The sequence below is a fragment of the Nerophis ophidion genome, linkage group LG11 (assembly GCF_033978795.1).
Source record: "Nerophis ophidion isolate RoL-2023_Sa linkage group LG11, RoL_Noph_v1.0, whole genome shotgun sequence".
NCBI lineage: Eukaryota > Metazoa > Chordata > Actinopteri > Syngnathiformes > Syngnathidae > Nerophis > Nerophis ophidion.
The window spans coordinates 42,077,650-42,098,241 of record NC_084621.1 but is presented as its reverse complement, the minus strand read 5'-3'; the positions used below and the strand labels follow the sequence as shown (position 1 = coordinate 42,098,241).

At 39.1% G+C, this 20,592-nt stretch overlaps 1 protein-coding gene across 3 annotated transcripts in view; it reads right to left on the bottom strand.

Annotated features, from left to right (window-relative positions):
• aplp1 (amyloid beta (A4) precursor-like protein 1) overlaps positions 1-20,592 on the bottom strand; it is a 104,452-nt gene extending 83,860 nt beyond the window's left edge. For 2 of the 3 annotated variants that reach the window (XM_061916013.1, XM_061916014.1), the window contains exon 1: positions 20,355-20,591. In XM_061916013.1, coding sequence (XP_061771997.1) covers positions 20,355-20,420 — 66 coding nt within the window. In that variant the 5' untranslated portion in view covers positions 20,421-20,591. Of the gene's footprint in view, positions 1-20,354 lie in introns of all 3 variants that reach the window. The other variant, XM_061916015.1, reaches the window with a different exon arrangement.

Sequence of the window (20,592 nt, the reverse complement as noted above, 5' to 3'; positions counted from 1 at the left end):
CTTGTTAAACAGTAGCAGTTAAATAGCATATTTTATGAAAATCAACTCAAAAAATGTAAATACAAACATTTAAGCTTACTGCCACTGCCAGGGTATTTAAGTTATCCTGTTTGTTATGGAAAATAAATATAATCTACATACAAATCTCTGAGCCACAATCATAACATCTGAACAGGCAATTTCTGAGGTAAGAGCAGAAACATTTTTTTTATCAGGGATCTTATGTTTAAAAAACCTGTATTACAGGTAGTGGGCTGTTTTAGGGAATTTTTGATCAAATTATCTGTAGTAGCAATAATAATAATGTTGTGTTTATTCTGCGTAGTGCACTTAAAATAATTATGACCATATCTAAGATTTGATATGATGGGAATTTTCCGATTGTTTGCTTGGTGCTTTGATAAACTGAACGCATCATATACATGGTACTATATTGTGATGTTATGAGCCAGGGAAATAAAGAACTACCCTACCCAGCATGCAACAGGAGTGACGAGCATGCGCGGTAGCCCGGTATAGGTTGTGTCGCCATGACGGCATCTTGTATGTTGTGATATGCACGCTCTGAAAGTAAACGGTAAGAACTCAGCCAATACGCCTCGTCTGCATCATTCATAAATAGACAGACAACACATATACTCCGCTGCTTCACAGGCCGCTGGATGTAGCCGGCAAAGTATTCCCATGCTAGCTAGCCGGTCTAACAAGCACGCGTCATTCAGTCCAAAACGGCCCGATCTATCCACATCCAGAATTGTCTGGCGGTCGTAAGTGATCCCAGAGTGACCACGCTGTAAGCCAGCCATGAAATTTGCAGAATTGTCCGGTATTTTTGCCAAATGTTGCATCTTTACCAAGAGCTCCTCGATGCCGAAGCCCGTCCGGGCGACGCCATCTTGTTAAGAAAAGGCGTTAACAAAATAAAAGCATGTAATCAACATATGCAAATACGCGTTAAAATAATTGTCGGCGTTAATAGATTAATGAATTAACTCGTAATTAATGCATTAATTTGCCCACCCCTAATATATATATATATATATATATATATATATATATATATATATATATATATATATATGAATATATATATATATATATATATATATATATATATAATATATTATATTAATGGTTCTGTATTTTTTTTTCACTTTCTGCTTACTAGTTGTACAGTACTTGCTCATCTAAACAAAGGGATGAATCAGACAATGACTCATGGGTCCTCACACCCCCAGTGCTTTAGCACCACACGTGAGAATCAGTGATGGTGTTCGAACTACTATTATAGCACAATGATATAAAACTATTAGGCTATCCCACAAATAAAAACTGAAATCAAGCTGACATTCGACCTCATATCGTCAAATTGAGATGCTCTAGTGCAGTGGTTCTCAACCTTTTTTCAGTGATGTACCCCCTGTGAACATTTTTTTAATTCAAGTACCCCCTAATCAGAGCAAAGCATTTTGGGTTATAAAAAAAGAGATAAAGAAGTAAAATACAGCACTATGTCATCAGTTTCTGATTTATTCAATTGTCTAACAGTGCAAAAATATTGCTCATTTGTAGTGGTCTTTCTTGAACTATTTGGAAAAAAAGATATAAAAATAACTAAAAACTTGTTGAAAAATAAACAAGTGATTCAATTGTAAATAAAGATTTCTACACATAGAAGTAATCATCAACTTAAAGTGCCCTCTTTAGGGATTGTAATAGAGATCCATCTGGATTCATCAACTTAATTCTAAACATTTCTTCACAAAAAAAGAAATCTTTTACATCAATATTTATGGAACATGTCCACAAAAAATCTAGCTGTCAACACTGAATATTGCATTGTTGCATTTCTTTTCACAGTTTATGAACTTACATTCATATTTTGTTGAAGTATTATTCAATAAATATATTTACAAAAGATTTTTGAATTGTTGCTATTTTTCGAATATTCTAGAAAAATCTCACGTACCCCTTGGCATACCTTCAAGTACCCCCAGGGATACGCGTACCCCCATTTGAGAACCACTGGTCTAGTGTGCTAATGTGTGCGTTGCAGGTTGTCTGCCAGGCTGAAGAACAATCGAATATGATAATGCTGTGAAAGACCTAAGATTGAACACGGTTCGTTCTCTCAGGCTGGTTGACATGTTTAAAACATATTTTCCCATTCAATATCATATAAGGGGAATTGTTTTGTTATATGCTTATCATTAAACATGTACTAATTGTACAGGTGACGTTTTAAGCAGCATTTTAACATTCCAACATCGCCACTGTTCGTTAGTGTAGCGAATGTCACAATTTCCCCCTTATTTTTAACATTTTATTTCTTATTTTTTCATAACACTGTACAGGCTATTTAGTTTCATTCTGACTCCCATTTGCTTATATACATTATGTTAAACACCTTTCAGTCACAATCAGCTTACCCCCAACGCAGAGCAAAAAATAAATAGGAATAATAACAAAAAGCGCACTCATAAAGGAGTGAGGAAAAAAAACAAAGGATGCACACATAAGGTTTGAGAACAAAATGGTGGCAAGGTAACAGATAACACGACACGGCAATGGGCCACAGGAAACGAACAGCGTGAGTGGAGCCAAAGCAGAGGAAATGAACACTACTGGAAGGGTGACTCATCAGGAATCCACTGGCGCCGAGTGAAGGCACTGGAGAGCATAAAAAGAAACTGCACTTTATGGGGGGGATTTTGACTATTGTTCACAATTTTTATGAAAGACACGATGACGTGACCTTCTTTAAAGTTCCAGTAGAGTGGAAAAACAATTTGATTTTATATGCTTAATTGTATTTCATTGTATTCATTCAACAATATCCAATTGTTTTAACAATCTGCAAAGTATGTGAAGATACAGTCTAAACATCACAAAATTCCAAAGTTAGTCATTCTGAATATTCTGCTCAGAACACCTTCAGTAATTTCCATAGTTTGACGTCATGGGACAACACTTCTGCACTCTGACCATAGTATCAGATCTGTCATACCGGAAAATATACAAAAATATGCAAAAATTGGAGAGTGATGTGCTGTCAATGCTATTTTTTTAATGCATTGTTAAGTTCTAAATAAATACATAAATAGTCCGTCATATGGGTGCTCTCTATTCCACACACAAAATAACCATCCAAAACCCGCCAACTTATCATTTATATCCTGACCTGAATGTGACCCAACTATTAGCAATATTGTTATCATAAACGATAACACAGACAAACAATTTTTTTAGCGGCGCTATGATAAAAGTGCATCACGATTAATTCTTCATCTAAACGGGAAGATATGGACATCCTATTGTGGTGGGCGTGGCCTGCGCACCTACAGCGAAGCGGGGTGTGGCAGAACCGGCTTCGAGATTAGCGACAGATGAGTGGATGACACAGCTGAGAGTGTTTGTCTAATCACCTGTCGCTCTGTTAAAGTCAGCAGTCGGGAAGGAGAGGTGGTTGGTTGGTGGAGTGCGAGAGGGAGCGAGACTGACAGACATTTGCCGAGAGGCACAACGGATAGTTTATTGAAAAATAAACATTGTTGAGAACCTGAAAGAAGCCTGTCATGTCAGTGCTTGGTGGTCCGGAGAACCCGGAAACAACAGTCTTCCACAGGGGTTTGTATATTTAAGCTAATTGAATTTCCTTTACTTATGTCCTCTGTGTTTTTAATTTATGTTTCTATGTCTCATAGACAAACACATTAGATTAGACAAACACTCTCAGCTGTGTCATCCACTCACCTGTTGCTAATCTCGAAGCCGGTTCTGTCACACCCCGCTTCGCTGTAGGTGCGCAGGCCATGCCCACCACACCAATCAGTCATCATCGAAGTGTACACTAAGCTATCGTTTTATTATGTTCATAGTTTGTATTTTTTGTTTAGCACTTAGCAATACTGCTACATGGCGCTTAGTGTTTCACCAAGGCCGGATCTGTTTAGTAGAGCTTCTAAAACTTGCAGGTCATCCTACTGATTTTAAGTTTCTGGATCATAATTTTTCCCAATGTAATCGTTGGCTCTCACAAAGACAGCATGATTTGCATTGTTGTTGATGTTAAATTAATCTGCGGTTTCTAGGTAATCTCCATGAGATTGATATTATTTTGATCATATCTATTTACTAACAAATGTTGTAAGTCTTTTGGTGTCATACAGTAAATCAGATGTATATAATAATAGCTTCAGTATGGACGCAACCTGTTTTTACACTCTACTGTTAGTTTAATGTAACTGATTAAGCAAGTCTGAAACAAATAAACCATACCATTGCATAAACAAACACAATTTACTCCAGTTTTTTTACAAACACCATGCTTTGTACAGAATGTATCATCTGTACAAAAAGTGTGTGTGAGACATGCCGGGTCAACCGCGGCAGCATCGGGATTGACCACTCAGTCAATTACTGTGGGAACATTGTGTCTCAAGGGAGATGAAGTGGACAGCTTTTTTCTAAAAACGTGTCTTTATCTAATGAAAAGTTCATGCTAGTGCATGAAAACTGCTGGTTAGTATTTGAGTTCTGTGTTCAGAAAAAAATCTAATAAGAAAATGGAATCTTTCTGGATTAATCTCTTTATATTTGAATCTAACATTTATAAGATATTTAAACTATATATGTATGTATAGTATAGCAACAGAAACCTCCTGAGAATTTATTATTGCACTGACAATGTAAACATTCAAATCATACAAACATATAAGAGTAAAGGTAAGAATCTTTGTACACCTGTTTATAAGACAATCTAACTCTCTCAGTCAGTGGAAGTAATAAAAACAAAGTTTTCTAAATGAATAATTAAAGCAAAATCAAGAAATGCAAGTGAAAGTGAAAAATGTCACTGGCCATGGAGCATCTAGTAGTGCACAGGGCACGGCTAACAAGCTCCTCTGGGATGTTGCAAAGGAGCCAGAGCGGGTAAGGCGGATACGCTGGGGGGAGAGGAGACAGACAAGGGGGATTTTCTGTGTAGACCAGTTTGGTTGGGGAGGGTGGTTGTCCAACTGAGTGGCTGTTGAGGAGAGGACATAACGGGTGGAGAGTATGAGGAGCAAAGATGCTGAAAGGGTGCGTGACAGGCGGGAGCTTAGACATATCCACGGCCTTCAATAATTGATGCAGCCTGGACTGTGTGCCATCTTTAGAGCAGCCACTGTGCTAAATGTGTGCATGAGAATAAAGCAATTGAGAAATTAGCTTTTTGTACAATAGGATGAAAATTAACAACATGTACACAATAAGGTTGTCAAAAGATATTTTGATACCAACAGCTAGAAAATACATCGATACCCAGGACCTCAAGTGGGAGCCGACCATCAGCTCCCTCATCAAGAAGGCCCAGCAGTGGATGTACTTCCTGCGGCAGCTGAAAAAACTGAAAGTGCCGACTAAGATGCTGGTGCAGTTCTACTCAGCAGTCATCGAGTCCATCCTCACCTCCTCCATTACCGTGTGGTTCCCCTGCGCCACAGTCCGGGACAAGCATCGACTGCAGCGCATGGTACGTGCTGCTGAGAAGGTGATTCGCTGCAAGCTCCCACCCCTCCAGGACCTGTTCACCTCCAGGACCAGGAGACGTGTGGGTCGGATCACAGCTGATTCTTCTCACCATGGACACAAAATATTCTCCCCTCTTGCCTCAGGCAGGAGACTACGGTCCATCCAGGCCCACACCTCCCGCCACCTGAACAATTTTTTGGCAATAAAAACTATTCTGATTCTGATTCTGATACCTGCTTTTTTTTTTAGTATCGTCAGCGCCCAAGAAGAGCAATTGTTTTCTTAAAAAAATAGATCCAGTGTCTCCATATGTTCACCTATCTGTGGAATTCGGTAACTAATGCGGATTTGGCGCATCCGGTTGGCCCTCGCTCATAAACAAATTATGTTGAAACAATGGCAGTGTAGCAAAACTGCAGCTGAGGTGCAACTCCACTTCATAACACACCTCACACTGCCTGTGCCTGGTTTGCCAGAAAATACGACAAAGCAGGAATGATCTGTGATGCGGTGTTGTTACTATATTTAGCGAGTAGCCAAACATATTAAAAGTAATAGAGAGGTGTATCTTACACATTTATTCGGTCATTAAATACAAGCGGTTACAAAAGTATTAACCGTACGAGTCAGAGCGGGGATCCGCCTCCACAAGCTCAGGGAGTGTGCATTAACACATGTGTAAGCGCTCAGAAAACAGCTTAGACACACTCTTCTGTAATTTGTCAACACTTAAAGAAATAAATTAAACCAAAAAACCCCTGCAAAAATTGAAAAAAATATGGCAAAAATGGCGTAACGTAATTAAAAAAGGCTCAGATGTTGATCCAAATAATGAAATAAGATATGAAAAAATTATGAAAAAGATTTATTCTCAAATATATGCTTTAGCCTTTTTATTAGTCTATTACATTACAAATTACACGATGACTTCACACTACCACCATAGTGAAGAACAATTAAAACCAGTATTGTGTGTACGTGAAGACTCCATGCCCCTGCTGTTCTTTTAATGACGTAAAATAGTTGCCTACTGTTATTTGTGATCATATTTATAGACACAGTATTGTTTGTTTGCATGTTATTTTTCAATGTATAGTTAGTTTGTCACGGTCTGGGCGCGCGTCAGTGCGCATTCATCTGTGCGCTGCACCGAGCGCAGCTCGGAGCGCGCCCCAGACCGGCGGCAGCGAACAGCTGCAATCAATCGCCGGAAATCAGCACACCTGGGACTGATGAGGGCGAGCTGAATAGAGACCAGTGGAGCCAAGGATCCTCACTGGAACTTAACCTTCTGTTGATGTCCCCGTTTTCCTTCTGTTACCTTGAATTCAAGCTGTGCGTCTCGCTTCCTTGGACCCACCACCCGCCCCCACCCTGGATCTCGACTGCCTTCGCGGATCTCGACCACCTTGCATGGACACAGACTCTGACGCCTCTCTCTTTTGCCCTTGATCTTTCGCCTGTTTCACGGACTTCCCAGATCAGCCTCGCCTTCTTGAACTTCCGAGTTTGGAACAACACCTCCCGGTAACACTCAACAGCAATTCTACACACATAGTCACACACACATACACCCCTTTTTGATTAGTCACACTTCATACCCTAGTTTATTATATTTATTATTTGTTATTATATTTATATAGAGCATTTATATATATATATATATTTTTTTTTTTTTTTTTTTTATATATATATATAAATATATATATATATATATATATATATATATATATATATATATATATATATATATATATATATATATATATATATATATATATATAAATCATTGAGTTTAAATACCACGCCCTTGTGTCTGTGCCGTCTACTCCTTCCATATGTAATAGTACGTTACCGCCAAATTAATTAGGGACTAGACGGCACAGTTTTTCTTAGCCCCACCCCCAGTAACTTTTTGCCCCGCTCACTATGTCTTTTGCGTCGCTCTCCGCCTTGGACAATTTTTCTAGCCCACCTCATCAATATCATGAACTGTTTAACAGGGCTGTAGGGATGGAAGAATTCACCCACCGCCCCACCGCCCGCCTCCCATCCTCAGAAAATCTTCCTCAGTTGGCAGGAAGCGTCTGGCATCCGCTGTCAGAGTGGTAGTACTAATGGTCTTTCAGTTTTCCTGGCCGCATCCACCAACCAGGCTGGTCCCAGTACCAGCACCAGTTCCCAGGCCAGACATCGTCCTCCATGTCTCTGGCTCCGACGACATTGTCCTCTTCGTCTCCGGCTCCGACGACATCGTCATCCTCGTCCCTGGCTTCGAGGCACACGCGACCTCAGGCGGCCATCAGGCGCCCTTTTTCCCTCTGCGGCCAGTGCATCGACGGTTGTTGCGCCACTCGCAGCGGCGTTCTGCTCACCGCCGCCACCGGACTCGTCCCCGGTGGATTCGGGGACACGTGGGCTGGTGACCCACCACCAGTTCACTCCTCCACCCTTTCTTGACATTTGTTCTTCACTTTCAGGTCATAGGACATCTGGAAGCTGTCCATAGGAGGGGGGTACTGTCACGGTCAGTGCGCATTCATCTGTGTGCTGCACCGAGCGCAGCTTCGAGAGCGCGCCCCAGACCATCGACAGCAAACAGCTGCCATAAATCGCCTGCAATCAGCACACCTGAGACTGATGAGGACGAGCTGAATAAAGACCAGTGGAGCCAAGTATCCTCGCCGGAACTTAACCTTCTGTTGATATCCCTGTTTTCCTTCCGTTACCTTGGATTCGAGCTGTGTGTCTTGCTTCCTTGGCAGTATTATTTCCCTTGTCTGTGTAAGTGAACACAAGTCAACAGCAAGCCAAACGCCATCCAAAATGAATACGGGAGTCAGGAAGTAGTATCCAAGCTCCATGTGCTTTAATTGGCGGCACTGTCAAATCCAGTATGAACCAGAGTGAACATACAAACACACATACTTAAATGACTGAATAGTACTAAACAAAAATACAAGTGAACACAACATTTAAGTATTCAAAAGCTCCTCAAAGGCACAAAACATGAAGCAGTTGTGCTGTAAAGAAAGTTAACAAACTTCCCAATTTCAATGAATACAGCACAATAGAACACAAAATATAATAAGTAAAGTAAAGTAAAGTACCAATGATTGTCACACACACATTAGGTGTGGTGAAATTTGTCCTCTGCATTTGACCCATTCCCTTGTTCACCCCCTGGGAGGTGAGGGAAGCAGTGGGCAGCAGCGGTGCCGCGCCCGAGAATCACTTGTGGTGATTTAATATACAGTAGTGACTTAAAAAACAAACACTTACAGACGATGCTTTCAAAGGCAAAAACAACACAAAGCTTACAAGAAGTTGAACAATGCAACTCACAGCAGAGATGTGATTGAGAAACTGATTTCCAACTTGTCTACTGGGCTTTTTGATGTCAGATTTGTAACATGGACGCCTCAGCTCCTTGATGCCACTATGCATGTCAAAATAAAAGCATGTATCTACACAATGGTGCATTCCACAATATACCACAGTGCATGTCAAAATACAAGCATACCCAAAATGCACTTGAGAAAATAAAGGGCAGAGCAACTAGTGAAATTCTAATATTGTGACGTTAGTCCGCATTGTAGGTCAATTCAAATTTGCTTGCCCATGTGTGACCTGTACAATAGAATTTATAGTTTTTCATATCAGACCCAGGCCTCTTTTGTACGTGGTCATAAATCTAATATTTATCTGATGCGACTGCTGTCTAAACTCTCAGGTCACGTGCATTCCATAACTATGTATAGAATCTATAAAAGACGTGCTGTAGCAGCCCACTATAAGCAACATGCTTATGTGACGCCCACAAGGTGGGGGCCAAGTTTACATTAAAGTAGCAGTAGAGTGGAAAATTGAGTTGACTCTATATTGAAACTATTATAATATATATCTCATATATGAACGAAAGACTTCCAAAGCCATTTTGAAAGTTAATGACCCTGCCAGTCATGTGATCGCGTGACATACAGGTAGGAACCGCAGATCCCTTTATCACCAAAAACAATGCAAATTACGTAGACTTTGTGAAAGCCAACAATTACTTTGGGAAAAATTATGATGATCTACAAGTTTTAGAAGCTCTGCCAAACAGATACAGCTTTAGTGAAACACTAAGCAACATGTAGTCGTATTGCTAATAGCTAAACATGAACTACAAATGCAATAAAACAATAGTTTACTGTACAATTTATGCTCTTACTTCAATGCCGAATGATAGGATGTCCTTATATTCCTGCTTAGAGGAAGAATTAATCATGATGCACACAAAGGGTTACCAAGGAAAAGTCTCCCTGCAGACATATTCTTCGGTTGTGTGTATCACCAGGTATGAATTGAATGTCACAGATGAACAACTTCTAGATTTATGGATAAATCCTCCTGAATCATGATTTATAATCTAAAATAACTTTGACGAGCCGAGACGCGATGATGCTGGAGCATCAGAAGATCGATGCCGGCTCACAGTAAAGGCAGCAGAGGGCTACTTAGCTGTTTGTTATTGCACCGCTAAGAAATAGTTTGCCTGCTTTAGCACTTATAATAACAACATCGCTAATAGTTGGGTAATATTCAGGTCACCAAATGTATAAAGAGTATTGTTGGTGGATTTTGGATGGATATTTAGAGGGTTTTGTGGGCCGAATAGGGAGGCCCCGTTGAATATATTGTTAGTCGACTTTTTATGTATTTATTCATTTACAACTTTGACTGCATGAAAAAGAAAAAACAACGGTTCATGTCTTATATTAGGATTTTGAATGACAGACAGCACATGTCTGTCTAATGTTTGCTTATTTCCAGTACGACTGATCTGATACTATTGTCAGAGCGCAGGAGTGTTATTCCAGTGAAGTCAAGCTATTGAAATGACCAAAGACGTTCGAAGCGGAATATTCAAAATGGCTGGCTGAATTTGTGGAATTTTGTTATGTTTAAACTGTATTTTCCCATACTTTGTGGATTGTAAATACAATTGAATATAGTTTAATGGATATAATGAAACACAATTAGCATAGTCGAGTCTACTTGTTTTCCACTGTACTGGTATTTTAAAAACAAAAAGAGCTGCAGCTATTGATTATTTTATTAATTGAGTAATCCGTCAATATGTTTGTTCGATCAATCGAGTGATTGGATAAAACACACTTTATTGTGTATTTTACAGAATATAGTTGAAATACCATCATGAACATTGAAACTGCACCTTTATGTGTGCATTCAAAATTAATCAATAAAAAACTCTCATAATCGAGCATCAAACCATGTAGTGTGAATGTAGTCCATGTAGAATAACAACATTGCAACATCCCCAAAGCCTGCAGGCCAATGATGTTACATTTTGCTTCTCTGCTTTTCTTCAAGTTATCTAATTTCATATCCATCTATGAATACATGCTCATGACAAAGATGGATTTGCACACTATGCTAGCTGCTGGATCTAGAGCTGAAACATGGCTGGTCTCCATTAGCATGCACTCCGCCCTGCAGCCTACATAACATTCTCCACCACTTATATTCTCTCATTCTCTACTCCTTCATCTTTCAACTCATCCACTGTGCCAGAGCAAAAACCTCCTTCACGAGTCAGCCCTCAATCTATTTAAACGTGACCCAACCCCCCCGCCCCTAACCCCCCTCCGACGGACATGGGAGACAAGTGTTATCGCTGAACTGCAGATGTTTTCAAAGGGCTCTCCTTTAAAAGCCTTGACCGGCTGCTGCTGCAGAACCAAACGACTTTCTTTGCCCTTGAATTGAACCGATCTGTAAAAAACAGACGAGCAATGCTGGGTGTGACCACTGATACTTTTGCCCCTAAACTGAATGTGAACAGGATGACTAAGCCACTATACTGTATCAATACTTCTCAGGGATAGACATACTGTACATTTACAAATATATGAAAGATACACCACACCACAACATGTATCAAAGAGCTTGCTTTGACAAAGATAACACGAAGGGCAAGCAGACCATAGACATCCACCAATGTTGTTTTCTTCATACTGTATCAACAAAAATACCAGTTTAAAAGAAATCATTCTGTCCAGAGTGTGATGTGTATAAGTGAGTGTACTCATTAGGAAAAATTATATTAGTATATATAATAAGAACTGAGAATGTACCATTGGCATTTTAGGGCTGGCGGGTTGGCAATGCAATACTCATTAACTAGTTCGCTGGATGTTGGTTGTGCTACTCAAACTCAGTCAAGTTACACTTCCTGTAGTATTGTGAACAATCAACTAGGGAATCGGTAAATGGTATCAATGATAACCACTATAAAACTCTCTATTAGTATTATCGTTTAAAATTCAAATGAATGAAAAACCGTGATTGAAAGCCACACCTAGATAAACTCACAGACGGACTGATGCTAGCTCGGTAGCCTAAATGCTAACATGTAAACAAGAGATGATAACATATTTCACCATTAAGAAAGGACATACCCCAATCTAAATGTATATAAACACAGTACTGGTATTAGTCTCTGCAACTAAAATATTCACATTGCACATTGAACCAACAAGCTGCGTTCTCATAGAACAGAGTGATTGATATACAGCTCAATTTTTGTTTCATCTGACATCACATGGACAAAGATAAGACCTTCTGGAGGACAGTTATGTGGTCAGATGAAACAAAAATTGAGCTGTTTGGCCACAATACCCAGCAATATGTTTGGAGGACAAAAAGTGAGGCCTTTAATCCCAGGAACACCAAACCTACCGTCAAGCATGATGGTGGTAGTATAATGATCTGGGTCTGTTTTGCTGCCAATGGAACTGGTGTGCTTTAAACGGGACAATGAAAGAGGAGGATTACCTCCAAATTCTTTAGGACAACCGAACATCATCAGCCCGGAGGTTGGGTCTAGAGCATAGTTAAGTGTTCCAACAAGACAATGACCCCAAACACACGTCAAAAGTGGTAAAGGAATGTCTAAATCAGGCTATCATTAAGGTTTTAGAATGGCCTTCCCCAAAGTCCTGACTTAAACGTGCAGACAATGCTAAAGAAACAAGTCCATGTCAGAAAACCAACAAATTTAGCTGAACTGCACCAATTTTGTCAAGAGGAGTGGTCAAAAATTCAACCAGTAGCTTGCCAGAAGCTTGTGGATGGCTACCAAAAGCGCCTTATTGCAGTGAAACTTGCCAAGGGGACATGTAACCAAATATTAACATTGCTGTATGTATACTTTTGACCCGGCAGATTTGGTCACATTTTTAGAAGACCCAGAATAAATTCATAAAAGAACCCAACTTCATGAATGTTTTTGTTTGTGACCAACAACTATGTTCTCCAATCACTCTATCACAAAAAAAATAACAGTTGTAGAAAGTATTGTGATCTCAAGACAGCCATGACATTATGTAATTTAGACTTAGTCTAGACTTAGACTTCCTTTGTATTGTCATTCAAATTAGAACTTTACAGTACAAATAAGAACGAAATTTCGTTGCATTAGCTCTTGGTTGTGCAGGATAAAAAAATAAATAAAAAAAAAGCAATAAGGTGCAGATATAAATAAATAGATTACTGTACAGATAAATACATTGCACTTTTTCCACATGCGTCCATGTTTATGGATGTATGTTATATTGTCTTTTTTCTTCCAGTATTACAAGTGTATGTAAAATTTTGATCGCAACTATATACATATATATATATATATATATATATATATATATATATATATATATATATATATATATATATATATATAGGATAATGAGACAGAGGTATTTTATGGTGAACAGAATGGAACACCACAACGCCCGCTAAACACTCTTATCAGTAAAGCATAAGAAACGCGAAACATATAAAAAAGTAGGCTTTCTAACAGTGTGTCCATTTATTTAATTTTATTTTTTTTAATTTCACATTGTTTCATCAGCGGTTTCAATGCTGACTGAGCACTTTGCTCCTTACTGCTATTGCAACATTGGTTCTACTGTTACTGTATTAATACTGTAAATGACCATTTGATTAAAGAGCACTTTGTTTTAGAAACTTTTTTCTGCACTCCAAATCATTATCAAAAATTAAATTTCAATTATAATGCTGTTTTATACAGTGAGTTTTCATACATACTGCAACATCCTTTTTATTTATTGCCTGCTTACAATTAATGCCCCATTCTCTTCCATCATTCTCTATAAAGCAAAAAGAAAAGTCAGCGAACTAACATACACTTTTGTAGGAGGAAATATATTTTCTCTCGATAATTGCTCATTTGTGCCACAATGGAAACGCTTACGCTGTTTTAAGTCAACCTCACGAAGCCAGAAAGTAAAATATCCCTTTTTCCACAGCTGTAAGGTTGTAAAACTATTGAATACACACCCTGTAAACTTATATCATCATTTAACACCGTGTTAAAGTGTAGCTTTTGCTAAAATCAGGCAAAAATATAAAACAAAATGGGAATTATATTTGTAAAGGTAGCCTATTGGAATTGAATCATATTACAATGGTAAAGGTATACTTAATACAGTGTCCAATTAGTGTAACACGTCTATTAGGCAATCAAATGCTGCGTGAAGTAATACAATTATTCAAAAATAATTTCTCAAGTGTTATGCAAGCAAACTGAGCAACCACATATACATATATATATATATATATATATATATATATATATATATATATATATATATATATATATATATATATATATATATATATATATGTATACATACATACATATATATATATATATATATATATATGTATATATATATATATATATATATATATATATATATATATATATATATACATATATATATATATATATATATATATATATATATATATATATATATATATATATATATATTGCTGCTCTGCTTTTCTTCAAGTTATCTAATTTCATATCCACCTATGAATACAAGCTCATGACAAAGATGGATTTGCACACTCTGCTAGCTGCTGGATCTAGAGCTGAAACATGGCTGGTCTCCATTAGCATGCACTCCGCCCTACAGCCTACATAACATTCTCCACCACTTCTTTATATATATGTATATAATTATTTTTTTTTTTCATATTAAATCACAACATAATGTTAATCTGAAACCTAATATCCTTCCTTTCATTTTCACCCTGCTACATTGGGAAGGAAATCCCGTTGTGTTTATTTATGTCATTTGCTCGTTTTCCACCTCTGGGAAAAGCACAACTATTCCCACACGTGAATATTTCTTCGCAGCGTAGTATTTCCCCCCCCCACAATGACATTGCAAGTTTAAGACAAGGTTCACTGCGCTTTTGTGTGTGTGTGTGTGTGTGTGTGTGTGTGTGTGTGTGTGTGTGTGTGTGTGTGTGTGTGTGTGTGTGTGTGTGCACGTGTTCGTACTTCCAAGCCTTGGAGGGAAAGCCAGAAACAGAACAGGAGGTAAGACATGTGATACAATAACATGGTGTGTTTGATGCCCACTGGCACTCGGATATAGTAGCGTAGTACCAAGCTCGCAGGAATCCATTAGTGGAACTCGATTATCTCTTGGCTCTGAAATTAATTAAGTGAGGGTAGGGCGGTGTGTGTATGTGTGTGTGGGTATGAGTGTGTAAGTAAGAGAAAAATCTGCTTGCCTCCCCAAATGTTATTGCACTGAAAGGCCAAAGATGTGGGAGGTGCATGATTTTGTATGCCTTAGATCCGTTTTGTACATGGAAGTGCCATTTTGTTGACGGAGGTAGGGATGGGGAGGTGGGGGGTGGAGCTTACTACATAGCGATTTTGTGACTAACTCATTTTTATTTCATTTTCAGCCACTTTAAAACAAGCTCCTGTTTCCTCCCCTGTCCCCGAGTGGAACATCACGTTTCTCTTCCATCATGCTCAGGTTGCTAGGACACTTTGTCCTGATACGCCTGCAGCCTCCCTCCATCTTTACTGTTTAATCTAATATGCTGTCATGCGTACCACCATAAAGACATAAATATTACAATACCTCATCATTACACCCAGTGGAAACACAAACAAGGAAAGTATTCGGGCTGTTTTGGATCAGGGTTTTATGCTTTTGATTCTAATACGATGATCCATTAGTGAGATCGGCCAATACCAATTCCGATCAAATGTATTAACTGGAGAATTTTCCATTTCAAAGTCCCATTGACAGCTTAACAATATCAACACAATATTTAAGACTTCCTTATTTTGTTTTATTACATACAATTGTTTGAGTAAAACAGTAGTAAACAATAACTAAACACAAACTACCATCAACTACTACCTCCTGTGTTCATTATTACCTGTCTATCTCAGCTGCACTCAGGCAGAAGGCGGGGTACACCCTGGACGAATCACCACCTCGTCGCAGGGCCAACACATATAGACAGACAACATTCACAATCACATTCACACACTCGGGCCAATTTAGTGTTGCCAATCAACCTATCCCCAGGTGCATGTCTTTGGGAGGTGGGAGGAAGCTGTAATACTTGTTGGTATATATCTGTGTTTTTCAACCACTGTGCATATTTTTTGCAAACCAGTAATTATAATCTGCAAACATGCCATTGTTGAGTGTCGGTGCTGTTTAGAGATCGGCAGAGTAACCATTTTATACTCTTCCATATCAGTAGGTGGCAGCAAGTAGTTGATTGCTTTGTAGATGTCGGGAACATGATTTGTCACGATCACAATATGCAGATGACAGTGTGCAGGTAAAAAGATATCTAATGCTTAAACCAAAAATAAACAAAAGGCGAGGGCCGCTAAGAAAAGGCATTGAAGCTTACGGAAGGCTATGCAAAACGAAACTAAAACTGAAGTAGTTGCAAAGTAAACAAAAACTAAATTCTGGACGACAGCAAAGACTTACAGCGTGTGGAGCAGACAGCGTCCACAAAGTACATCCAAACATGACATGACAATCAACAATGTCCCCGCAAAGAAGGATTGCGACAACTTAAATAGTCTTGATTGCTAAAACAAAGCAGGTGAGGGGGAATAGCGCTGAAGGAAGACATGAAACTGCAACAGGAAACTACCAACAAAACAGGAAAAGCCAAAATAGGAGCACAAGACAAGACATAAAACACTACACACAGGAAGACACCAAAAAACTTCAAATAGGTCATGCCGTGATGTGACAGGTCGTGACAGTCCACCAACTTTGAGACAAGAGTTATAATGATGCATGGTTGGTTAAGGTTTGAATTCATATCCAACACTTGCGAGAACAACTTTATACTGTCAATATCGGCTACTGAGTTTCATTTTTTTATGTTTTCTGCTGGTGGTGTGCCGCCGCAATTTTTCAATGAAAAAATGTGCCTTGGCTCAAAAAAGGTTGAAAAACACTGCTCTAAATGTTGCATGAACCAGCTCAAGTATACCATGACTTTAAACGGAATAATCAGAATAAGAATCAGAATCAGAAATACTTTAATAATCCCCACAGGGAAATTAAGATGGAATGAGTTTTGAAACATACAGTACAGATGTATGTGGTATATACAACATACTTTTTTAGACCATGCCAGAAAGCGGCAATAAATGATGACCCTGAATGGAGTCCGACACATTGACAGCTTCTTCTCTTCTCCATTAATGTTGAACTCAATTGTGCTTCACAAGTTCCCAAGTTGACCTTGAAGGTGATAATAATGCTTGTCATCGACACAAAGATGACCTTTCATAGCAAGACGAGTGCCTGTGACAGTTGAGTGACGCCATAACTGAACATGAATCATAGGACAATCTGGCTACAAAATGTGACATGATTACAGTCATCTTTAAAAGAATGTTTGATGGTATTTTTTCCAGATTGCAGCGCTAACTAATAAAATTAAACGCCGCAACACAAAAGCAGAGATCACAACAAATGCGTCCCATTCACACATTTCAGCTGCATGCTGAGTAAATCAAGGCAAGCTGACACTTCTATTAGGACTAATACTCCGGGTAATCCAGCTAGCCGGCCCTCTCGTCGTGTAATCTTCAGTACATAAACCTTCACGGGCAGGTTTCTGTGTGTGCTACCAGTCTTCATCCTCCTCCTCCTTCCCCATGTCACAGTAATCCCTCTAAGGCTCTTAAACATGGCAAATTATTTAAGAATGAATGGTGACCCATCCCCACGTTTACAGACTCACTGTAGAAGATGGCTAATAAATAAACATCAAACGGATGCTCTCTTCGGGACCGATAGATGGGCGTCTGCGTTCACTCATCATGTTTTGGATAGAAAAAAGGACATTTGAGGTGAAACTCCTCTCCTGTGACTTACTCTTCCAGAATTGCCTTCACTCATTCCTCTGCACCATTGAACCGACAGAACTCTTAACATCCATTTTCTACCGCTTATTCCCTTTGGGGTCGCGGGGGGCGCTGGTGCCTATCTCAGCTACAAACCCCGTTTCCATATGAGTTGGAAAATTGTGTTAGATGTAAATAGAAAGGGAATATGATGATTTGCAAATCCTTTTCAACCCATATTCAGTTGAATATGCTACAAAGACAAGATATTTGATGTTCAAACGGATAAATGTTTTATTTTTTTTTGCAAATAATCATTAACTTTAGAATTTGATGCCAGCAACACGTGACAAAGGTACTGGGAAAGGTGGAAATAAATACTGAAAAAGTTGAGGAATGCTCATCAAACACTTATTTGGAACATCCCACAGGTGTGCAGGCTAATTGGGAACAAGTGGGTGCCATGATTGGGTATAAAAGCAGCTCCCATGAAATGCTAAGTAATTCACAAACAAGGATGGGGCGAGGGTCACCATTTTGTAAGCAAATTGTCAAACAGTTATAGAACAACATTTCTCAACGAGTTATTGCAAGGAATTTAGGGATTTTACCATCTACGGTCCGTAAAATCATTAAAAGGTTCAGATAATCTGGAGAAATCACTGCACGTAAGCGATGATATTATGGACCTTTGATCCCTCAGGCTGTACTGCATCAAAAACCGACATCAGTGTGTAAAGGATATTACCACACAGGCTCAGGAACACTTCAGAAAACCATTGTCAGTAACTACAGTTGGTCGCTACATCTGTAAGTGCAAGTTAAAACTCTACTATGCAAAGCAAAACCTATTTATCAACAACACCCAGAAACATTGCCGGCTTTGCTGGGCCCGAGCTCATCTGAGATGGACTGATGCAAAGTACAAAAGTGTTCTGTGGTCTCACAAGTCCACATTTCAAATTATATTCGGAAACTGTGGACGTGGTGTCCTACGGAACAAAGAGGTGAAATAACCATCCGGATTGTTATAGGCGCAAAGTTCAAAAGCCAGCATCTGTGATGGTATGGGGGTGTATTAGTGCCCAGGGTATGGATAACTTACACATCTGTGAAGGCACCATTAATGCTGAATGGTCCATACAGGTTTTGGAGCAACATATGTTGTTATCCAAGCAACGTTATCATGGACGCCTCTGTTTAATTTAGCAAGACAATGCCAAGCCACGTGTTACAACAGCGTGGCTCGTAAAAAAAGAGTGCGGGTACTTTCCTGGCCCGCCTGCAGTCCAGACCTGTCTCTCATCGAAAACATGTGGCACATTATGAAGCGTAAAATACGACAGCGGAGACCCCGAACTGTTGAACGACTGAAGCTCTACATTAAACAAGAACGGTAAAGAATTCCACTTTCAAAGCTTCAACAATTAGTTTCCTCAGTTCCCAAACGTTTATTGAGTGTTGTTAAAAGAAAAGGTGATGTAACACAGTGGTGAACATGCCCTTTCCCAACTACTTTGGCACGTGTTGCAGCCATGAAATTCTAAGTTAATTATTATTTGAATTTGAATTCTTAACATAGATGGTTATTGGGGGTCCAAAAAACAGATAAAAGTATAAAAAAAAAGATCCTGATTATGATAAACGAGATTAGCTTTTTTTTTGCCTTTCTCTGCTTTTCAGGGGATTAAAAATCCCCTGAAGAGCAGAGAAACCAGAAAAACAGGCTTGTAGGGATGAAATAGCCTCTGTGTTTTTTCCTGACCTAAGGGATATCTATCTATCTATCTATCTATCTATCTATCTATCTATCTATCCATCTATCTATCTATCTATCTATCTATCTATCTATCTATCTATCTATCTATCTATCTATCTCCTTGGAGGAGGTAATAATGGTAGAGCGCATAGAGCTTTGGGCCTGCTGTAAGTGGAGACAAGATGGGAGAGAGGTCGCAGCAGGCCATTGATCTGCATTTCTGGACATTATACTTCTTTTCTAATGTTCATGCTGATGAAGACAGATGCCTATAGGTTGACCCCATGTTCTTTCACACAGTATATATGGCCTACGTTATAATGGTGAATCTGGCAATATTTCATGTACCACAGCCTTTAAATGTCTAGTATAGCTCGAGGACACGCTGTGAGGCAGGAGGACTGTGATTATATATGTTAAATATGCGTGACAGGCATCCATTCTAAGGAGGTGCAAGCACCCCCCTAACAAGAGCAGATGGGGAGGAAGGAGATGCTGTTTGATCTCCATCCTCCCACCATCCTCCATGTCAGATGCAGGCCCCTGCTTGACGCAGACAACATTTCATAACCTCTCTGCCGTCTGCTATATCACCACTAAGTGTACCTTAAGAGAGCATTTGAAATCAAAATTGTGCACAGTCACATTTTTATTTATTTAATGTGTGTGAATGTGTTGTGTCATCACTCTTGTAGCTGCAGGATGCATTTACTAATTAAACCTCAGCAATACAACTACTAACTGCATGCAAGAGGACCACATTACACAATGTCAACACTGCAGTCGAATGTGTAATAATAATAATAATAATAATAAATAAACAAAATGTTTGCGTCACAGTGGTCTTACCTCGACGCTTCCGCACACGCAAAAAGACAGCATTGCCAGAAAAAATGGAATTGCAGAACGTCCCATTTTGTTGTCCTTTCTTTTTTTGCTGTGGTAGTTGTTTTTAGTAGCTACAGTAGAATACTTGAGTCCAACATACGCTCAGCAGAAGTGATGCTCCTAAGATATCTCCTGCCAGCGGCTCTCTCCAGTCGCAGTCTGAGCTAGGATGTGGACCAGGACTCACAGAACCAAGCCC